Source organism: Somniosus microcephalus, unplaced genomic scaffold (assembly GCF_052327205.1).
Source record: "Somniosus microcephalus isolate GS21.2 unplaced genomic scaffold, FLI_Smic_1.0 unresolved_chr7, whole genome shotgun sequence".
Classification (NCBI taxonomy): domain Eukaryota; kingdom Metazoa; phylum Chordata; class Chondrichthyes; order Squaliformes; family Somniosidae; genus Somniosus; species Somniosus microcephalus.
The window spans coordinates 31,332,891-31,352,644 of NW_028225185.1; the positions used below are offsets into that span (position 1 = coordinate 31,332,891).

Sequence of the window (19,754 nt, forward strand, 5' to 3'; positions counted from 1 at the left end):
CGGCACGGGTTAGATACAGAGTAAAGCTTCCTCTACACTGTCCCATCAAACACTCCCAGGGCAGGTACGGCACGGGTTAGATACAGAGTAAAGCTCCCTCTACACTTGACATTTTCTCACCTCCACTTCCACTAAAAGCCAGTGGACGCTGGGGTCGGAGTGACATTTTCAAGACGGAGATCAATAGATTTTACACCAAGGGCATAAAGGGACATGGGTCAGAGGCGGGTGAGTGGAGTTGAGGTACAGATCGGCCGTGATCTAACTGAATGGCAGAACAGGCTCCAGGGGCTGAATGGCCTACTCCTGTTCCGGTGTTTGCACAGCAGCCGTCTTGTGCCCTTTGGGCAGAGGCTGCCAATTTTGAGGCCGTGCTGTGCTGGATCGAGACTGTCCAAATGCATTTTATATGGCCGTTTGACATCCAGTCGTCCGGGCTGAATTGGAACACAACTCCTGGAGGCGAAAGATCGAGTGGTCCAACTGTCATCCTGCAATATTCCGTCTATTCCCAGGACACCGACCATCCCCCGATGAGCCCCTGCTCTCCCCCCCCCCCCCCCCCCATTAATTGAGACCAGATACGGCACCCCAGGGGACAGATGCAAACCCTCTCCAGTCGCCTGTCATTCACCCGCGGCGGCGCAAAGGGCCAACCGCACGCCAGCTCGATCGGGGGAAGGCTCCTGGTTCCGTTTCCCCGGTTACAGGGCAAGCTAAGCTCAGCCGGGATAGCCGTGGGCGGGCGCTGCAATCACCCACGCACCCCACCCCACCCCCCCCCCACGAGATTTGGGGCGGGAGGGGAGGGGGCGAAAGGGACGCTCGCCGTTCAGTCAAGGCTCACACGCAAAGAACGGGCACTTGGGTGAGGCACTGCATGGTGACTGGCACGTACTGTATCCCAGTCAGAATCACAGAATCACAGAAACCCCACAGTGCAGATAGAGGCCATTTCGGCCCATCGAGCCTGCACCGACACATATCCCACCCGATCCCCGTAACCCCACGTATTTAATCCCCCTAACACTAAGGGTCAATTTATCATAGCCAATCAACCTAACCTGCACATCTTTGGACTTGGAATATTTGGGAACGCGAGGGGGAAGAGAGAGAGAGAGAGAGCCAGAGAGAGAGAGCCAGAGAGAGAGAGAGAGAGAGACAGAGAGAGAAGAGAGAGAGAGAGAGAGAGAGACAGAGAGAGAGAGACAGAGAGAGAGAGACAGAGAGAGCCAGAGAGAGAGAGAGAGAGCCAGAGAGAGAGCCAGAGAGAGAGAGAGCCAAAGAGAGAGAGACAGAGAGAGAGAGACAGAGAGAGAGAGACAGAGAGAGAGAGAGAGCCAGAGAGAGAGAGAGAGCCAGAGAGAGAGAGAGCCAGAGAGAGAGAGAGCCAGAGAGAGAGCCAGAGAGAGAGAGAGAGCCAGAGAGAGAGAGAGAGAGAGAGAGAGCCAGAGAGAGAGAGAGAGCCAGAGAGAGAGAGAGAGCCAGAGAGAGAGAGAGAGCCAGAGAGAGAGAGAGAGCCAGAGAGAGAGAGAGAGCCAGAGAGAGAGAGAGAGCCAGAGAGAGAGAGAGAGCCAGAGAGAGAGAGAGAGCCAGAGAGAGAGAGCCAGAGAGAGAGAGAGAGAGAGCCAGAGAGAGAGAGAGAGCCAGAGAGAGAGAGAGAGAGAGAGAGAGCCAGAGAGAGAGAGAGAGCCAGAGAGAGAGAGAGAGCCAGAGAGAGAGAGAGAGAGAGCCAGAGAGAGAGAGCCAGAGAGAGAGAGAGCCAGAGAGAGGAGAGAGAGAGAGCCAGAGAGAGAGAGCCAGAGAGAGAGAGAGCCAGAGAGAGAGAGAGCCAGAGAGAGAGAGAGCCAGAGAGAGAGAGAGCCAGAGAGAGAGAGAGCCAGAGAGAGAGAGCCAGAGAGAGAGAGAGCCAGAGAGAGAGAGAGCCAGAGAGAGAGAGAGAGAGCCAGAGAGAGAGCCAGAGAGAGAGAGAGAGAGCCAGAGAGAGAGAGAGAGAGCCAGAGCCAGAGAGAGAGAGAGCCAGAGAGAGAGAGAGCCAGAGAGAGAGAGAGCCAGAGAGAGAGAGAGCCAGAGAGAGAGAGAGCCAGAGAGAGAGAGAGCCAGAGAGAGAGAGAGCCAGAGAGAGAGAGAGAGAGCCAGAGAGAGAGAGAGAGAGCCAGAGAGAGAGAGAGAGAGCCAGAGAGAGAGAGAGAGAGCCAGAGAGAGCCAGAGAGAGAGAGAGAGCCAGAGAGAGAGAGAGAGAGCCAGAGAGAGAGAGCCAGAGAGAGAGAGAGCCAGAGAGAGAGAGCCAGAGAGAGAGAGCCAGAGAGAGAGAGAGACAGAGAGAGAGCGCAAGTGGAAAAAAAAAGGTTTCTGCAATCAAATCCTACCACCCCATTTTAAAAAGATTTGAAGACCTGTTCTCCCTTTCCAAGACAATCGTTTTTTTTTCTACAGGCGGCTAGAAGTGGCACAAATCTCTCACAGGACTCCCGCGCGCGGGCTTTGATTCAGGCTTTGCCCAGTCAATTCCTTTCAGTGTTTCCGTCTCTCCTCCGCGCACGCGCGTGTCCCCGGGTTCGCGCCGCGGCGGAGGAGAGCTAGCCGGGGATGGCGGTGAGAGCGCGGGGGGCGGTGGGGGGGGAGAGGAGAAACAAGTCCTACAGGGGAGCGCGAGTCTCGGAAAAGCACGTGCACGGAATTCCCGATGACAGCGGCGCCAGAGCCGGTCGATCAGCCGCCGAACTTGCCTAATAAAAACCTCCTTCGAGAACTTTTAAAGAGAGAGGGGGGAAAGAAACAAGAATAAATTGATTCTTTAAGGAGGGATGGGGACGAGAGCGGGTCAGGCGATTATCCCCAGTGTCCGTGTAGGTATTGTAAATCCGGTGAAGTCGCTGGAATGGGGGGAGATCCGGGATGGCGGGAGGAGGAGGGGAGAGAGGGAGGAAGGAAGGGGTAGGGGCGCGAGAGGCTGGTACACGGCACGCCTTCCTTCAAGCCGCCTCTTCTTCACAGCAGAAGGCATGGGCTCTTGCTCTTGGCCTTCTTCGCCTGCAGGGCGGCGCGCGTGGCCAGCTCGAAGACCTCGCGCACCCCGTCTTTCGTCTTGGCCGAGCACTCCAGGTAGCCAAAGGCGTTGATGCGACTGCCCATCTCTTTCGCCTCGTCGGGTTTCACCGGCTCCTGGGGGGGGCGGGAGAGGAGAACGAGAAAGCGTGAGAGTGCGCAAGCTATGCAAATAAATCATCGCATTTGGTCCCCGCCCCCACCTCCCCCCCCGGGGTGCCGACTCTCCCCGGGGTACAGATTCACAAACAACCATCGGCGCAGGCTCTCGACCAAGGGGGGCATCGCTGCTGAGCCCGGCTGTGTCCCCAGACTGCCCAGCGGATTGTTCGGGGGTGGCAGGAACCTTGGCTAGACTTCTCCCCTCCCTCCACCCTGCCCCCAACACATTCTAGACCAGCTGCAACGTCCCCCTACTGTGGAAACAAGAGTTAGAGGGCGGGGGATAGAGACACAGACAAAGTCCGTGATAGGGGAGAGTGCACAGGGGCTGTGGGAGATTGAATGGGTGGGTAGAGTCCGTGATAGGGGAGAGTGTACAGGGGCTGTGGGAGATTGAATGGGTGGGTAGAGTCTGTGATAGGGGAGAGTGTACAGGGGCTGTGGGAGATTGAATGGGTGGGTAGAGTCTGTGATAGGGGAGTGTGTACAGGGGCTGTGGGAGATTGAATGGGTGGGTAGAGTCTGTGATAGGGGAGAGTGTACAGGGGCTGTGGGAGATTGAATGGGTGGGTAGAGTCCGTGATAGGGGAGAGTGTACAGGGGCTGTGGGAGATTGAATGGGTGGGTAGAGTCCGTGATAGGGGAGAGTGTACAGGGGCTGTGGGAGATTGAATGGGTGGGGAGAGTCCGTGATAGGGGAGAGTGTACAGGGGCTGTGGGAGATTGAATGGGTGGGTAGAGTCCGTGATGGGGGAGAGTGTACAGGGGCTGTGGGAGATTGAATGGGTGGGTAGAGTCAGTGATGGGGGGGAAGAGTGTACAGGGGCTGTGGGAGGAGATTGAATGGGTGGGTAGAGTCGGTGATGGGGGAGAGGGAGTTTGAATGGGTGGGTAGAGTCGGTGATAGGGGAGAGTGTACAGGGGCTGTGGGAGGAGATTGAATGGGTGGGTAGAGTCCGTGATAGGGGAGAGTGTACAGAGGCTGTGGGAGGAGATTGAATGGGTGGGTAGAGCCCGTGATAGGGGAGAGTGTACAGGGGCTGTGGGAGGAGATTGAATGGGTGGGTAGAGTCCGTGATAGGGGAGCGTTTACAGGGGCTGTGGGAGATTGAATGGGTGGGTAGAGTCAGTGATGGGGGGGAAGAGTGTACAGGGGCTGTGGGAGGAGATTGAATGGGTGGGTAGAGTCGGTGATGGGGGAGAGGGAGTTTGAATGGGTGGGTAGAGTCGGTGATAGGGGAGAGTGTACAGGGGCTGTGGGAGGAGATTGAATGGGTGGGTAGAGTCCGTGATAGGGGAGAGTGTACAGAGGCTGTGGGAGGAGATTGAATGGGTGGGTAGAGCCCGTGATAGGGGAGAGTGTACAGGGGCTGTGGGAGGAGATTGAATGGGTGGGTAGAGTCCGTGATAGGGGAGCGTTTACAGGGGCTGTGGGAGATTGAATGGGTGGGTAGAGTCTGTGATAGGGGAGAGTGTACAGGGGCTGTGGGAGGAGATTGAATGGGTGGGTAGAGTCCGTGATGGGGAGAGGGAGTTTGAATGGGTGGGCAGAGTCCGGATGGCCTGGACTCACACCGGGAGAACGGCCAATGGGGCGACGCACTGGCGGACAGAGCTGGTGCCCTCGGAACCAGTAACCCCCAGCGAGAGTCGGCAGCTCCAGCGGGGGCGGTGGGTTGCTGGGCAAAATGAGCGTTCACTGGGGCCGCCCTCGCCTTGGGATTCATCGCCTCACCTGTTTCATTTTGGCCAGCTCCCGCCGTGTGTGTTCATCGCTCCGTAGATCTTTCTTGTTCCCCACCAGGATGATGGGGATGTTGGGGCAAAAGTGCTTGACCTCGGGTGTCCACTTCTCGGGGATATTTTCTGTCCAAAAAAAAACAGGTGCAACGACGCCAATTTAAGCCTTCGGTCCCCATATTAAAGACGTGGATCATTTTATTGGCATTACAGTACTTTGCTGTTATTTTAATTTATAGTTAAATAGCAAAGCGTGGGTCAACTCGGAAAGCTGGTCGGAGCAAAGCAAGAAACTCCTTGTGGAGTCGGGGGAGGCCCAACTGAGGCCCTACGGCGCCACCGCAGGTGGGAGGGTGCAATTACACCGTGACCGTTTACATCAACACTTTCCATTATCAATCCAAATAAAAGGAAAAGTGGAAAAAAAGTGCCGAACACAGGAACAGGAGGCCGTTCAACCCCTCGAGCCTGTTCCGCCATTCAGTTAGATCAGAGAACGGTTACAGCACGGAAGGCGGCCATTCGGCCCGTGGAGCCCGTGCCGGCTCTCTCTGCAAGAGCACTTCAGCTAGTCCCACTCCCCCGCCCTTTCCCCGTAGCTCTGCAAATTTCTCTCCTTCAGATACTTATCCAATTCCCTTTTGAAAGCTACGGTCGAGTCTGCCTCCGCCACCCTTTCAGTCAGCATTCCAGATCTTAACCACTCACTGCGTAAAACAGTTTTTCCTCATGTCGCCTTTGGTTCTTTTGCCAATCACCTTAAATCTGTGTCTTCTGGTTCTCGACCCTTCCGCCAATGGGAACAGTTTCCCTCTATCTACTCTGCCCAGACCCCTCGTGAATTTGAACACCTCTATCAAATCTCCCTTAACCTTCTCTGCTCTAAGGAGAACAACCCCAGCTTCTCCAGTCTCTCCACATCACTGAAGTCCCTCATCCCTGGTACCATTCTGGTCAATCTCCCCTTAACCTTCTCTGCTCTAAGGAGAACGATCCCAGCTTCTCCAGTCTCTCCACATCACTGAAGTCCCTCATCCCTGGTACCATTCTGGTCAATCTCCCCTTAACCTTCTCTGCTCTAAGGAGAACGATCCCAGCTTCTCCAGTCTCTCCACGTCACTGAAGTCCCTCATCCCTGGTACCATTCTGGTCAATCTCCTCTTAACCTTCTCTGCTCTAAGGAGAACAACCCCAGCTTCTCCAGTCTCTCCACGTCACTGAAGTCCCTCATCCCTGGTACCATTTTGGTCAATCTCCCCTTAACCTTCTCTGTTATAAGGAGAACAACCCCAGCTTCTCCAGTCTCTCCACATCACTGAAGTCCCTCATCCCTGGGACCATTCTGGTCAATCTCCCCTTAACCTTCTCTGCTCTAAGGAGAGCAACCCCAGCTTCTCCAGTCTCTCCACGTAACTGAAGTTCCTCATTCCTGGAATCATTCTCGTAAATCTTTTCTGCACCCTCTCTAAGGCCTTCACATCCTTCCTAAAGTGCGGTGCCCAGAATTGGACACAAGACTCCAGTTGGGGCCGAACCAGTGTTTTATAAAGGTTCATCATAATTCCCACATTTTTGTGCTCTATAATCTCTATTTATGAAGCCCAGGATCCCGTCAGCCTTTTTAACCACTTTCTCAACCTGTCCTGCCACCTTCAACGATTTGTGCACACATACCCCCAGGTCTCTCTGTATCACTTCTCACTTTTCTGCGTTAAATTTCATCTGCCACGTGTCCGCCCATTCCACCAGCCTGTCTATGTCTTCCTGAAGTCTATCACTCTCCTCCTCACTGTTCACTATACAGTACTTCCAAGTTTAGTCTCATCTGCAAATTTTGAAACTGTGCCCTGTACACCCACGCCCAAGTCATTAATATACATCAAGAAAAGCAGTGGTCCTACAACGGGTGGCTGATCTGCATCTTAACTCCACTTACCCGCTTGGCTCCGTAGCCCTGAATAGCCTTACCCAACAAAAATCTCTCAATCTCAGTTTTGGAAACTCCAATTGACCCCCAGCCTCAACAGCTTTTTGGGGGGAGAGGGTTCCAGATTTCCACTACCCATTGTGTGAAGAAGTGCTTCATGACCTCACCCCTGAACGGCCTGCCTCTAATTTTAGGGTTGTGCTCCCTTATTCTGGACTTTCCCCCTACCAGAGAAAGGTGTTTCTCTCGATCTACGCAATCAAAACCATCTTAAACACCTCCCAAACCCACGGCCTCGACCACCTAGAAGGACAAGGGCAGCAGGCACACGGGAACGCCGCCACCTCCGAGTCACACACACCATCCTGACTTGGAAATATATCGGCCGTTCCTTCATCGTCGCTGGGTCAAAATCCTGGAACTCCCTCCCTGACAGCGCTGTGGGAGCACCTTCACCACACGGGACTGCAGCGGTTCAAGAAGGCGGCTCACCACCACCTTCTCAAGGGGCGATTCGGGGTGGGCCTTGCCAGGGACGCCCACAACCCATTAATGAATTTTAAAAAACCTCAATGAGCTCAGCCCCCCTAATCTTCCACACTGGAGGAAATAGAAGCCCAGGAACAGAAGGCAATTAACAAAACAACTTACCTAAACTGTCGGGGCTGTCGATAGAAAAGCACATTAAAATAACGTCAGTGTCGGGATAGGAGAGGGGCCTGAGCCGGTCGTAGTCCTCTTGGCCAGCCGTGTCCCAAAGTGCCAATTCCACCTGGCATACATTTAAAGGCAAGTATTAAAAAAGCAGGTACCCTGCTGACCCACCCAACACCACTGCCAACAAATTAATCACCAGTACTGTACCCCAGTGTTATACAGTGACAGACCTGTACCCACCAGTACTGTACCCCAGTGTTATACAGTGACAGACCTGTACCCACCAGTACTGTACCCCAGTGTTATACAGTGACAGACCTGTACCCACCAGTACTGTACCCCAGTGTTACACAGTGACAGACCTGTACCCACCAGTACTGTACCCCAGTGTTATACAGTGACAGACCTGTGCCCACCAGTACTGTACCCCAGTGTTACACAGTGACAGACCTATATCCACCAGTACTGTACCCCAGTGTTACACAGTGACAGACCTGTACCCACCAGTACTGTACCCCAGTGTTACACAGTGACAGACCTGTACCCACCAGTACTGTACCCCAGTGTTATACAGTGACAGACCTGTACCCACCAGTACTGTACCCCAGTGTTATACAGTGACAGACCTGTACCCACCAGTACTGTACCCCAGTGTTATACAGTGACAGACCTGTACCCACCAGTACTGTACCCGTGTTCTACATTGATAGACCTGTACCCACCAGTACTGTACCCCAGTGTTCTACATTGATAGACCTGTACCCACCAGTACTGTACCCCAGTGTTATACAGTGACAGACCTGTACCCACCAGTACTGTACCCCAGTGTTATACAGTGACAGAGCTGTACCCACCAGTACTGTACCCCAGTGTTATACAGTGACAGACCTGTACCCACCAGTCCTGTACCCCAGTGTTATACAGTGACAGACCTGTACCCACCAGTACTGTACCCGTGTTATACAGTGACAGACCTGTACCCACCAGTACTGTACCCCAGTGCTATACAGTGACAGACCTGTACCCACCAGTACTGTACCCCAGTGTTATACAGTGACAGACCTGTACCCACCAGTACTGTACCCCAGTGTTATACAGTGAAAGACCTGTACCCCCCAAGTACTGTACCCCAGTGTTATACAGTGAAAGACCTGTACCCACCAGTACTGTACCCCAGTGTTAGTGACAGACCTGTACCCACCAGTACTGTACCCCAGTGTTACAGTGACAGACCTGTACCCACCAGTACTGTACCCCAGTGTTATACACAGTGACAGACCTGTACCCACCAGTACTGTACCCCAGTGTTATACAGTGACAGACCTGTACCCACCAGTACTGTACCCGTGTTATACAGTGACAGACCTGTACCCACCAGTACTGTACCCCAGTGTTATAGTGACAGACCTGTACCCACCAGTACTGTACCCCAGTTATACAGTGACAGACCTGTACCCACCAGTACTGTACCCCAGTGTTATACAGTGACAGACCTGTACCCACCAGTACTGTACCCCAGTGTTATACAGTGAAAGACCTGTACCCACCAGTACTGTACCCCAGTGTTAGTGACAGACCTGTCCCCACCAGTACTGTACCCCAGTGTTATACAGTGACAGACCTGTACCCACCAGCACTGTACCAGTGTTATACAGCGACAGACCTGTACCCACCAGTACTGTACCCGTGTTATACAGTGACAGACCTGTACCCACCAGTACTGTACCCCAGTGTTATACAGTGACAGGCCTGTACCCACCAGCACTGTACCAGTGTTATACAGCGACAGACCTGTACCCACCAGTACTGTACCCGTGTTATACAGTGACAGACCTGTACCCACCAGTACTGTACCCCAGTGTTATACATTGACAGACCTGTACCCACCAGCACTGTACCCCAGTGTTATACAGTGACAGACCTGTACCCACCAGTACTGTACCCCAGTTATACAGTGACAGATCTGTACCCACCTGTACTGTACCGCAGTGTGAAACAGTGACAGATCTGTACCCACCAGTACTGTACCCCAGTGTTATACAGTGACAGACCTGTACCCACCAGTACTGTACCCCAGTGTTATACAGTGACAGACCTGTACCCACCAGTACTGTACCCGTGTTATAAAGTGACAGACCTGTACCCACCAGGACTGTACCCCAGTGTTATACAGTGACAGATCTGTACCCACCAGTACTGTACCCCAGTGTTATACAGTGACAGACCTGTACCCACCAGTACTGTACCCGTGTTATACAGTGACAGACCTGTACCTACCAGTACTGTACCCCAGTGTTATACAGGGACAGACCTGTACCCACCAGTACTGTACCCCAGTGTTATACAGGGACAGACCTGTACCCACCAGTACTGTACCCCAGTGTTATACAGTGACAGACCTGTACCCACCAGTACTGTACCCCAGTGTTATACAGTGACAGACCTGTACCCACCAGCACTGTACCAGTGTTATACAGCGACAGACCTGTACCCACCAGTACTGTACCCGTGTTATACAGCGACAGACCTGTCCCCACCAGTACTGTACCCGTGTTATACAGTGACAGACCTGTCCCCACCAGTACTGTACCCCAGTGTTATACAGTGACAGACCTGTACCCACCAGCACTGTACCAGTGTTATACAGCGACAGACCTGTACCCACCAGTACTGTACCCGGGTTATACAGTGACAGACCTGTACCCACCAGCACTGTACCAGTGTTATACAGCGACAGACCTGTACCCACCAGTACTGTGCCCCAGTGTTATACAGTGACAGACCTGTCCCCACCAGTACTGTACCCCAGTGTTATACAGCGACAGACCTGTACCCACCAGTACTGTGCCCCAGTGTTATACAGTGACAGACCTGTCCCCACCAGTACTGTACCCCAGTGTTATACAGCGACAGACCTGTACCCACCAGTACTGTACCCGTGTTATACAGTGACAGACCTGTACCCACCAGTACTGTACCCGTGTTATACAGTGACAGACCTGTACCTACCAGTACTGTACCCCAGTGTTATACAGGGACAGACCTGTACCCACCAGTACTGTACCCGTGTTATACAGTGACAGACCTGTACCTACCAGTACTGTACCCCAGTGTTATACAGGGACAGACCTGTACCCACCAGTACTGTACCCCAGTGTTATACAGGGACAGACCTGTACCCACCAGTACTGTACCCCAGTGTTATACAGTGACAGACCTGTACCCACCAGTACTGTACCCGTGTTATACAGTGACAGACCTGTACCCACCAGTACTGTACCCCAGTGTTATACAGTGACAGACCTGTACCCACCAGCACTGTACCAGTGTTATACAGCGACAGACCTGTACCCACCAGTACTGTACCCGTGTTATAGTGACAGACCTGTACCCACCAGTACTGTACCCCAGTGTTATACATTGACAGACCTGTACCCACCAGCACTGTACCCGTGTTATACAGTGACAGACCTGTACCCACCAGTACTGTACCCCAGTGTTATACAGTGACAGACCTGTACCCACCAGTACTGTACCCCAGTGTTATAGTGACAGACCTGTACCCACCAGTACTGTACCCCAGTGTTATACAGCGACAGACCTGTACCCACCAGTACTGTGCCCCAGTGTTATACAGTGACAGACCTGTCCCCACCAGTACTGTACCCCAGTGTTATACAGCGACAGACCTGTACCCACCAGCACTGTACGTGTTATACAGCGACAGACCTGTACCCACCAGTACTGTACCCGTGTTATACAGTGACAGACCTGTCCCCACCAGTACTGTACCCCAGTGTTATACAGTGACAGACCTGTACCCACCAGCACTGTACCAGTGTTATACAGCGACAGACCTGTACCCACCAGTACTGTACCCGTGTTATAGTGACAGACCTGTACCCACCAGTACTGTACCCCAGTGTTATACATTGACAGACCTGTACCCACCAGCACTGTACCCGTGTTATACAGTGACAGACCTGTACCCACCAGTACTGTACCCCAGTGTTATACAGTGACAGACCTGTACCCACCAGTACTGTACCCCAGTTATACAGTGACAGATCTGTACCCACCAGTACTGTACCACAGTGAAACAGTGACAGATCTGTACCCACCAGTACTGTACCCGTGTTATACAGTGACAGACCTGTGCCCACCAGTACTGTACCCCAGTGTTACACAGTGACAGACCTGTATCCACCAGTACTGTACCCCAGTGTTACACAGTGACAGACCTGTACCCACCAGTACTGTACCCGTGTTATACAGTGACAGACCTGTACCCACCAGTACTGTACCCCAGTGTTATACAGTGACAGACCTGTACCCACCAGTACTGTACCCCAGTGTTATACAGTGACAGACCTGTACCCACCAGTACTGTACCCCAGTGTTATACAGTGACAGAGCTGTACCCACCAGTACTGTACCCGTGTTATACAGTGACAGACCTGTACCCACCAGTCCTGTACCCCAGTGTAAGTGACAGACCTGTACCCACCAGTACTGTACCCGTGTTATACAGTGACAGAGCTGTACCCACCAGTACTGTACCCGTGTTATACAGTGACAGACCTGTACCCACCAGTACTGTACCCGTGTTATACAGTGACAGACCTGTACCCACCAGTACTGTACCCCAGTGCTATACAGTGACAGACCTGTACCCACCAGTACTGTACCCCAGTGTTATACAGTGACAGACCTGTACCCACCAGTACTGTACCCCAGTGTTATACAGTGAAAGACCTGTACCCCCCAAGTACTGTACCCCAGTGTTATACAGTGAAAGACCTGTACCCACCAGTACTGTACCCCAGTGTTATACAGTGAAAGACCTGTACCCCCCCAGTACTGTACCCCAGTGTTATACAGTGACAGACCTGTACCCACCAGTACTGTACCCCAGTGTTACAGTGACAGACCTGTACCCACCAGTACTGTACCCCAGTGTTATACAGTGACAGACCTGTACCCACCAGTACTGTACCCCAGTGTTATACAGTGACAGACCTGTACCCACCAGTACTGTACCCCAGTGTTATACAGTGACAGACCTGTACCCACCAGTACTGTACCCGTGTTATACAGTGACAGACCTGTACCCACCAGTACTGTACCCCAGTGTTATACAGTGACAGACCTGTACCCACCAGGACTGTACCCCAGTGTTATACAGTGACAGACCTGTACCCACCAGTACTGTACCCCAGTGTTATACAGTGACAGACCTGTACCCACCAGTACTGTACCCCAGTGTTATACAGTGAAAGACCTGTACCCCCCCCAGTACTGTACCCCAGTGTTATACAGTGACAGACCTGTACCCACCAGTACTGTACCCCAGTGTTACAGTGACAGACCTGTACCCACCAGTACTGTACCCCAGTGTTATACAGTGACAGACCTGTACCCACCAGTACTGTACCCCAGTGTTATACAGTGACAGACCTGTACCCACCAGTACTGTACCCCAGTGTTATACAGTGACAGACCTGTACCCACCAGTACTGTACCCGTGTTATACAGTGACAGACCTGTACCCACCAGTACTGTACCCCAGTGTTATACATTGACAGACCTGTACCCACCAGCACTGTACCAGTGTTATACAGCGACAGACCTGTACCCACCAGTACTGTACCCGTGTTATACAGTGACAGACCTGTACCCACCAGTACTGTACCCCAGTGTTATACATTGACAGACCTGTACCCACCAGCACTGTACCCCAGTGTTATACAGTGACAGACCTGTACCCACCAGTACTGTACCCCAGTGTTATACAGTGACAGACCTGTACCCACCAGTACTGTACCCCAGTGTTATACAGTGACAGACCTGTACCCACCAGTACTGTACCCCAGTTATACAGTGACAGATCTGTACCCACCTGTACTGTACCGCAGTGTGAAACAGTGACAGATCTGTACCCACCAGTACTGTACCCCAGTGTTATACAGTGACAGACCTGTACCCACCAGTACTGTACCCCAGTGTTAGTGACAGACCTGTACCCACCAGTACTGTACCCCAGTGTTATACAGTGACAGACCTGTACCCACCAGTACTGTACCCGTGTTATAAAGTGACAGACCTGTACCCACCAGGACTGTACCCCAGTGTTATACAGTGACAGATCTGTACCCACCAGTACTGTACCCCAGTGTTATACAGTGACAGACCTGTACCCACCAGTACTGTACCCGTGTTATACAGTGACAGACCTGTACCTACCAGTACTGTACCCCAGTGTTATACAGGGACAGACCTGTACCCACCAGTACTGTACCCCAGTGTTATACAGGGACAGACCTGTACCCACCAGTACTGTACCCCAGTGTTATACAGTGACAGACCTGTACCCACCAGTACTGTACCCCAGTGTTATACAGTGACAGACCTGTACCCACCAGCACTGTACCAGTGTTATACAGCGACAGACCTGTACCCACCAGTACTGTACCCGTGTTATACAGTGACAGACCTGTCCCCACCAGTACTGTACCCCAGTGTTATACAGTGACAGACCTGTACCCACCAGCACTGTACCAGTGTTATACAGCGACAGACCTGTACCCACCAGTACTGTACCCGTGTTATACAGTGACAGACCTGTACCCACCAGTACTGTACCCCAGTGTTATACAGTGACAGACCTGTACCCACCAGCACTGTACCAGTGTTATACAGCGACAGACCTGTACCCACCAGTACTGTACCCGTGTTATAGTGACAGACCTGTACCCACCAGTACTGTACCCCAGTGTTATACATTGACAGACCTGTACCCACCAGCACTGTACCCGTGTTATACAGTGACAGACCTGTACCCACCAGTACTGTACCCCAGTGTTATACAGTGACAGACCTGTACCCACCAGTACTGTACCCCAGTTATACAGTGACAGATCTGTACCCACCAGTACTGTACCGCAGTGTGAAACAGTGACAGATCTGTACCCACCAGTACTGTACCCGTTATACAGTGACAGACCTGTACCCACCAGTACTGTACCCCAGTGTTAGTGACAGATCTGTACCCACCAGTACTGTACCCGTGTTATACAGTGACAGACTTGTACCCACCAGTACTGTACCCCAGTGTTATACAGTGACAGACCTGTACCCACCAGTACTGTACCCGTGTTATACAGTGACAGATCTGTACCCACCAGTACTGTACCCCAGTGTTATACAGTGACAGACCTGTACCCACCAGTACTGTACCCGTGTTATACAGTGACAGACCTGTACCCACCAGTACTGCACCCCAGTGTTATACAGGGACAGACCTGTACCCACCAGTACTGTACCCCAGTGTTATACAGGGACAGACCTGTACCCACCAGTACTGTACCCCAGTGTTATACAGTGACAGACCTGTACCCACCAGTACTGTACCCCAGTGTTATACAGCGACAGACCTGTACCCACCAGTACTGTACCCCAGTGTTATACAGTGACAGACCTGTACCCACCAGTACTGTACCCCAGTGTTATACAGTGACAGACCTGTACCCACCAGTACTGTACCCCAGTGTTATACAGTGACAGACCTGTACCCACCAGTACTGTACCCCAGTGTTATAGTGACAGACCTGTACCCACCAGTAGTGTACCCCAGTGTTATACAGTGACAGACCTGTACCCACCAGTACTGTACCCCAGTGTTATACAGTGACAGACCTGTACCCACCAGTACTGTACCCCGTGTTATACAGTGACAGACCTGTACCCACCAGTACTGTACCCCAGTGTTATACAGTGACAGACCTGTACCCACCAGTACTGTACCCCAGTGTTAGTGACAGACCTGTACCCACCAGTACTGTACCCCAGTGTTAGTGACAGACCTGTACCCACCAGTACTGTACCCGTGTTATACAGCGACATACCTGTACCCATCAGTACTGTACCCGTGTTATACAGTGACAGACCTGTACCCACCAGTACTGTGCCCCAGTGTTATACAGTGACAGACCTGTCCCCACCAGTACTGTACCCCAGTGTTATACAGTGACAGACCTGTACCCACCAGTACTGTACCCCAGTGTTATACAGTGACAGACCTGTACCCACCAGCACTGTACCCCAGTGTTATACAGCAACATACCTGTACCCACTAGTACTGTACCCGTGTTATACAGTGACAGACCTGTACCCACCAGCACTGTACCCCAGTGTTATACAGTGACAGACCTGTACCCACCAGTACTGTACCCGTTATACAGCAACATACCTGTACCCACCAGTACTGTACCCCAGTGTTATACAGTGACAGACCTGTACCCACCAGTACTGTACCCCAGTGTTATACAGTGAAAGACCTGTACCCACCAGTGCTGTACCCCAGTGTTATACAGTGACAGACCTGTACCCACCAGTACTGTACCCCCGTGTTATACAGTGACAGACCTGTACCCACCAGTACTGTACCCGTGTTATAGTGACAGACCTGTACCCACCAGTACTGTACCCGTGTTATACAGTGACAGACCTGTACCCACCAGTACTGTACCCGTGTTATACAGTGACAGACCTGCACCCACCAGTACTGTACCCGTGTTATACAGTGACAGACCTGTACCCACCAGTACTGTACCCCAGTGTTATACAGTGACAGACCTGTACCCACCAGCACTGTACCAGTGTTATACAGCGACAGACCTGTACCCACCAGTACTGTACCCGTGTTATAGTGACAGACCTGTACCCACCAGTACTGTACCCCAGTGTTATACATTGACAGACCTGTACCCACCAGTACTGTACCCCAGTTATACAGTGACAGATCTGTACCCACCAGTACTGTACCCCAGTGTTATACAGTGACAGACCTGTACCCACCAGTACTGTACCCCAGTGTTATACAGTGACAGACCTGTACCCACCAGTACTGTACCCGTGTTATAAAGTGACAGACCTGTACCCACCAGGACTGTACCCCAGTGTTATACAGTGACAGATCTGTACCCACCAGTACTGTACCCCAGTGTTATACAGTGACAGACCTGTACCCACCAGTACTGTACCCGTGTTATACAGTGACAGACCTGTACCTACCAGTACTGTACCCCAGTGTTATACAGGGACAGACCTGTACCCACCAGTACTGTACCCCAGTGTTATACAGGGACAGACCTGTACCCACCAGTACTGTACCCCAGTGTTATACAGTGACAGACCTGTACCCACCAGTACTGTACCCCAGTGTTATACAGTGACAGACCTGTACCCACCAGCACTGTACCAGTGTTATACAGCGACAGACCTGTACCCACCAGTACTGTACCCGTGTTATACAGCGACAGACCTGTCCCCACCAGTACTGTACCCGTGTTATACAGTGACAGACCTGTACCCACCAGTACTGTACCCGTGTTATAGTGACAGACCTGTACCCACCAGTACTGTACCCCAGTGTTATACATTGACAGACCTGTACCCACCAGCACTGTACCCGTGTTATACAGTGACAGACCTGTACCCACCAGTACTGTACCCCAGTGTTATACAGTGACAGACCTGTACCCACCTGTACTGTACCCCAGTGTTATACAGTGACAGACCTGTACCCACCAGTACTGTACCCCAGTGTTATACAGCGACAGACCTGTACCCACCAGTACTGTGCCCCAGTGTTATACAGTGACAGACCTGTCCCCACCAGTACTGTACCCCAGTGTTATACAGCGACAGACCTGTACCCACCAGTACTGTACCCGTGTTATACAGTGACAGACCTGTACCTACCAGTACTGTACCCCAGTGTTATACAGGGACAGACCTGTACCCACCAGTACTGTACCCCCGTGTTATACAGTGACAGACCTGTACCCACCAGTACTGTACCCGTGTTATAGTGACAGACCTGTACCCACCAGTACTGTACCCGTGTTATACAGTGACAGACCTGTACCCACCAGTACTGTACCCGTGTTATACAGTGACAGACCTGTACCTACCAGTACTGTACCCCAGTGTTATACAGGGACAGACCTGTACCCACCAGTACTGTACCCCAGTGTTATACAGGGACAGACCTGTACCCACCAGTACTGTACCCCAGTGTTATACAGTGACAGACCTGTACCCACCAGTACTGTACCCGTGTTATACAGTGACAGACCTGTACCTACCAGTACTGTACCCCAGTGTTATACAGGGACAGACCTGTACCCACCAGTACTGTACCCCAGTGTTATACAGGGACAGACCTGTACCCACCAGTACTGTACCCCAGTGTTATACAGTGACAGACCTGTACCCACCAGTACTGTACCCGTGTTATACAGTGACAGACCTGTACCCACCAGTACTGTACCCCAGTGTTATACAGTGACAGACCTGTACCCACCAGCACTGTACCAGTGTTATACAGCGACAGACCTGTACCCACCAGTACTGTACCCGTGTTATAGTGACAGACCTGTACCCACCAGTACTGTACCCCAGTGTTATACATTGACAGACCTGTACCCACCAGCACTGTACCCGTGTTATACAGTGACAGACCTGTACCCACCAGTACTGTACCCCAGTGTTATACAGTGACAGACCTGTACCCACCAGTACTGTACCCCAGTGTTATAGTGACAGACCTGTACCCACCAGTACTGTACCCCAGTGTTATACAGCGACAGACCTGTACCCACCAGTACTGTGCCCCAGTGTTATACAGTGACAGACCTGTCCCCACCAGTACTGTACCCCAGTGTTATACAGCGACAGACCTGTACCCACCAGCACTGTACGTGTTATACAGCGACAGACCTGTACCCACCAGTACTGTACCCGTTATACAGTGACAGACCTGTCCCCACCAGTACTGTACCCCAGTGTTATACAGTGACAGACCTGTACCCACCAGCACTGTACCAGTGTTATACAGCGACAGACCTGTACCCACCAGTACTGTACCCGTGTTATACAGTGACAGACCTGTACCCACCAGCACTGTACCAGTGTTATACAGCGACAGACCTGTACCCACCAGTACTGTACCCGTGTTATAGTGACAGACCTGTACCCACCAGTACTGTACCCCAGTGTTATACATTGACAGACCTGTACCCACCAGCACTGTACCCGTGTTATACAGTGACAGACCTGTACCCACCAGTACTGTACCCGTGTTATACAGTGACAGACCTGTACCCACCAGTACTGTACCCCAGTTATACAGTGACAGATCTGTACCCACCAGTACTGTACCGCAGTGAAACAGTGACAGATCTGTACCCACCAGTACTGTACCCGTGTTATACAGTGACAGACCTGTGCCCACCAGTACTGTACCCCAGTGTTACACAGTGACAGACCTGTATCCACCAGTACTGTACCCCAGTGTTACACAGTGACAGACCTGTACCCACCAGTACTGTACCCCAGTGTTATACAGTGACAGACCTGTACCCACCAGTACTGTACCCCAGTGTTATACAGTGACAGACCTGTACCCACCAGTACTGTACCCCAGTGTTATACAGTGACAGACCTGTACCCACCAGTACTGTACCCCAGTGTTATACAGTGACAGAGCTGTACCCACCAGTACTGTACCCGTGTTATACAGTGACAGACCTGTACCCACCAGTCCTGTACCCCAGTGTAAGTGACAGACCTGTACCCACCAGTACTGTACCCGTGTTATACAGTGACAGAGCTGTACCCACCAGTACTGTACCCGTGTTATACAGTGACAGACCTGTACCCACCAGTACTGTACCCGTGTTATACAGTGACAGACCTGTACCCACCAGTACTGTACCCCAGTGCTATACAGTGACAGACCTGTACCCACCAGTACTGTACCCCAGTGTTATACAGTGACAGACCTGTACCCACCAGTACTGTACCCCAGTGTTATACAGTGAAAGACCTGTACCCCCCAAGTACTGTACCCCAGTGTTATACAGTGAAAGACCTGTACCCACCAGTACTGTACCCCAGTGTTATACAGTGAAAGACCTGTACCCCCCCAGTACTGTACCCCAGTGTTATACAGTGACAGACCTGTACCCACCAGTACTGTACCCCAGTGTTACAGTGACAGACCTGTACCCACCAGTACTGTACCCCAGTGTTATACAGTGACAGACCTGTACCCACCAGTACTGTACCCCAGTGTTATACAGTGACAGACCTGTACCCACCAGTACTGTACCCCAGTGTTATACAGTGACAGACCTGTACCCACCAGTACTGTACC

The 19,754-nt window shown here is 52.1% G+C and overlaps 1 protein-coding gene across 3 annotated transcripts in view; it reads right to left on the reverse strand.

Annotated features, from left to right (window-relative positions):
* Window positions 1-2,356: 2,356 nt before the first annotated feature.
* Window positions 2,357-19,754, reverse strand: part of LOC147086728 (ras-like GTP-binding protein O-RHO) — a 28,635-nt gene continuing 11,237 nt past the window's right edge. For all 3 annotated transcript variants that reach the window (XM_085978896.1, XM_085978895.1, XM_085978893.1), the window contains exons 3-5: window positions 7,529-7,649; window positions 4,946-5,076; window positions 2,357-3,165 (exon numbers count right to left, since the gene is read on the reverse strand). In XM_085978896.1, coding sequence (XP_085835022.1) covers window positions 2,992-3,165; window positions 4,946-5,076; window positions 7,529-7,649 — 426 coding nt within the window. In that variant the 3' untranslated portion in view covers window positions 2,357-2,991. The remainder of the gene's footprint in view (window positions 3,166-4,945; window positions 5,077-7,528; window positions 7,650-19,754) is intronic.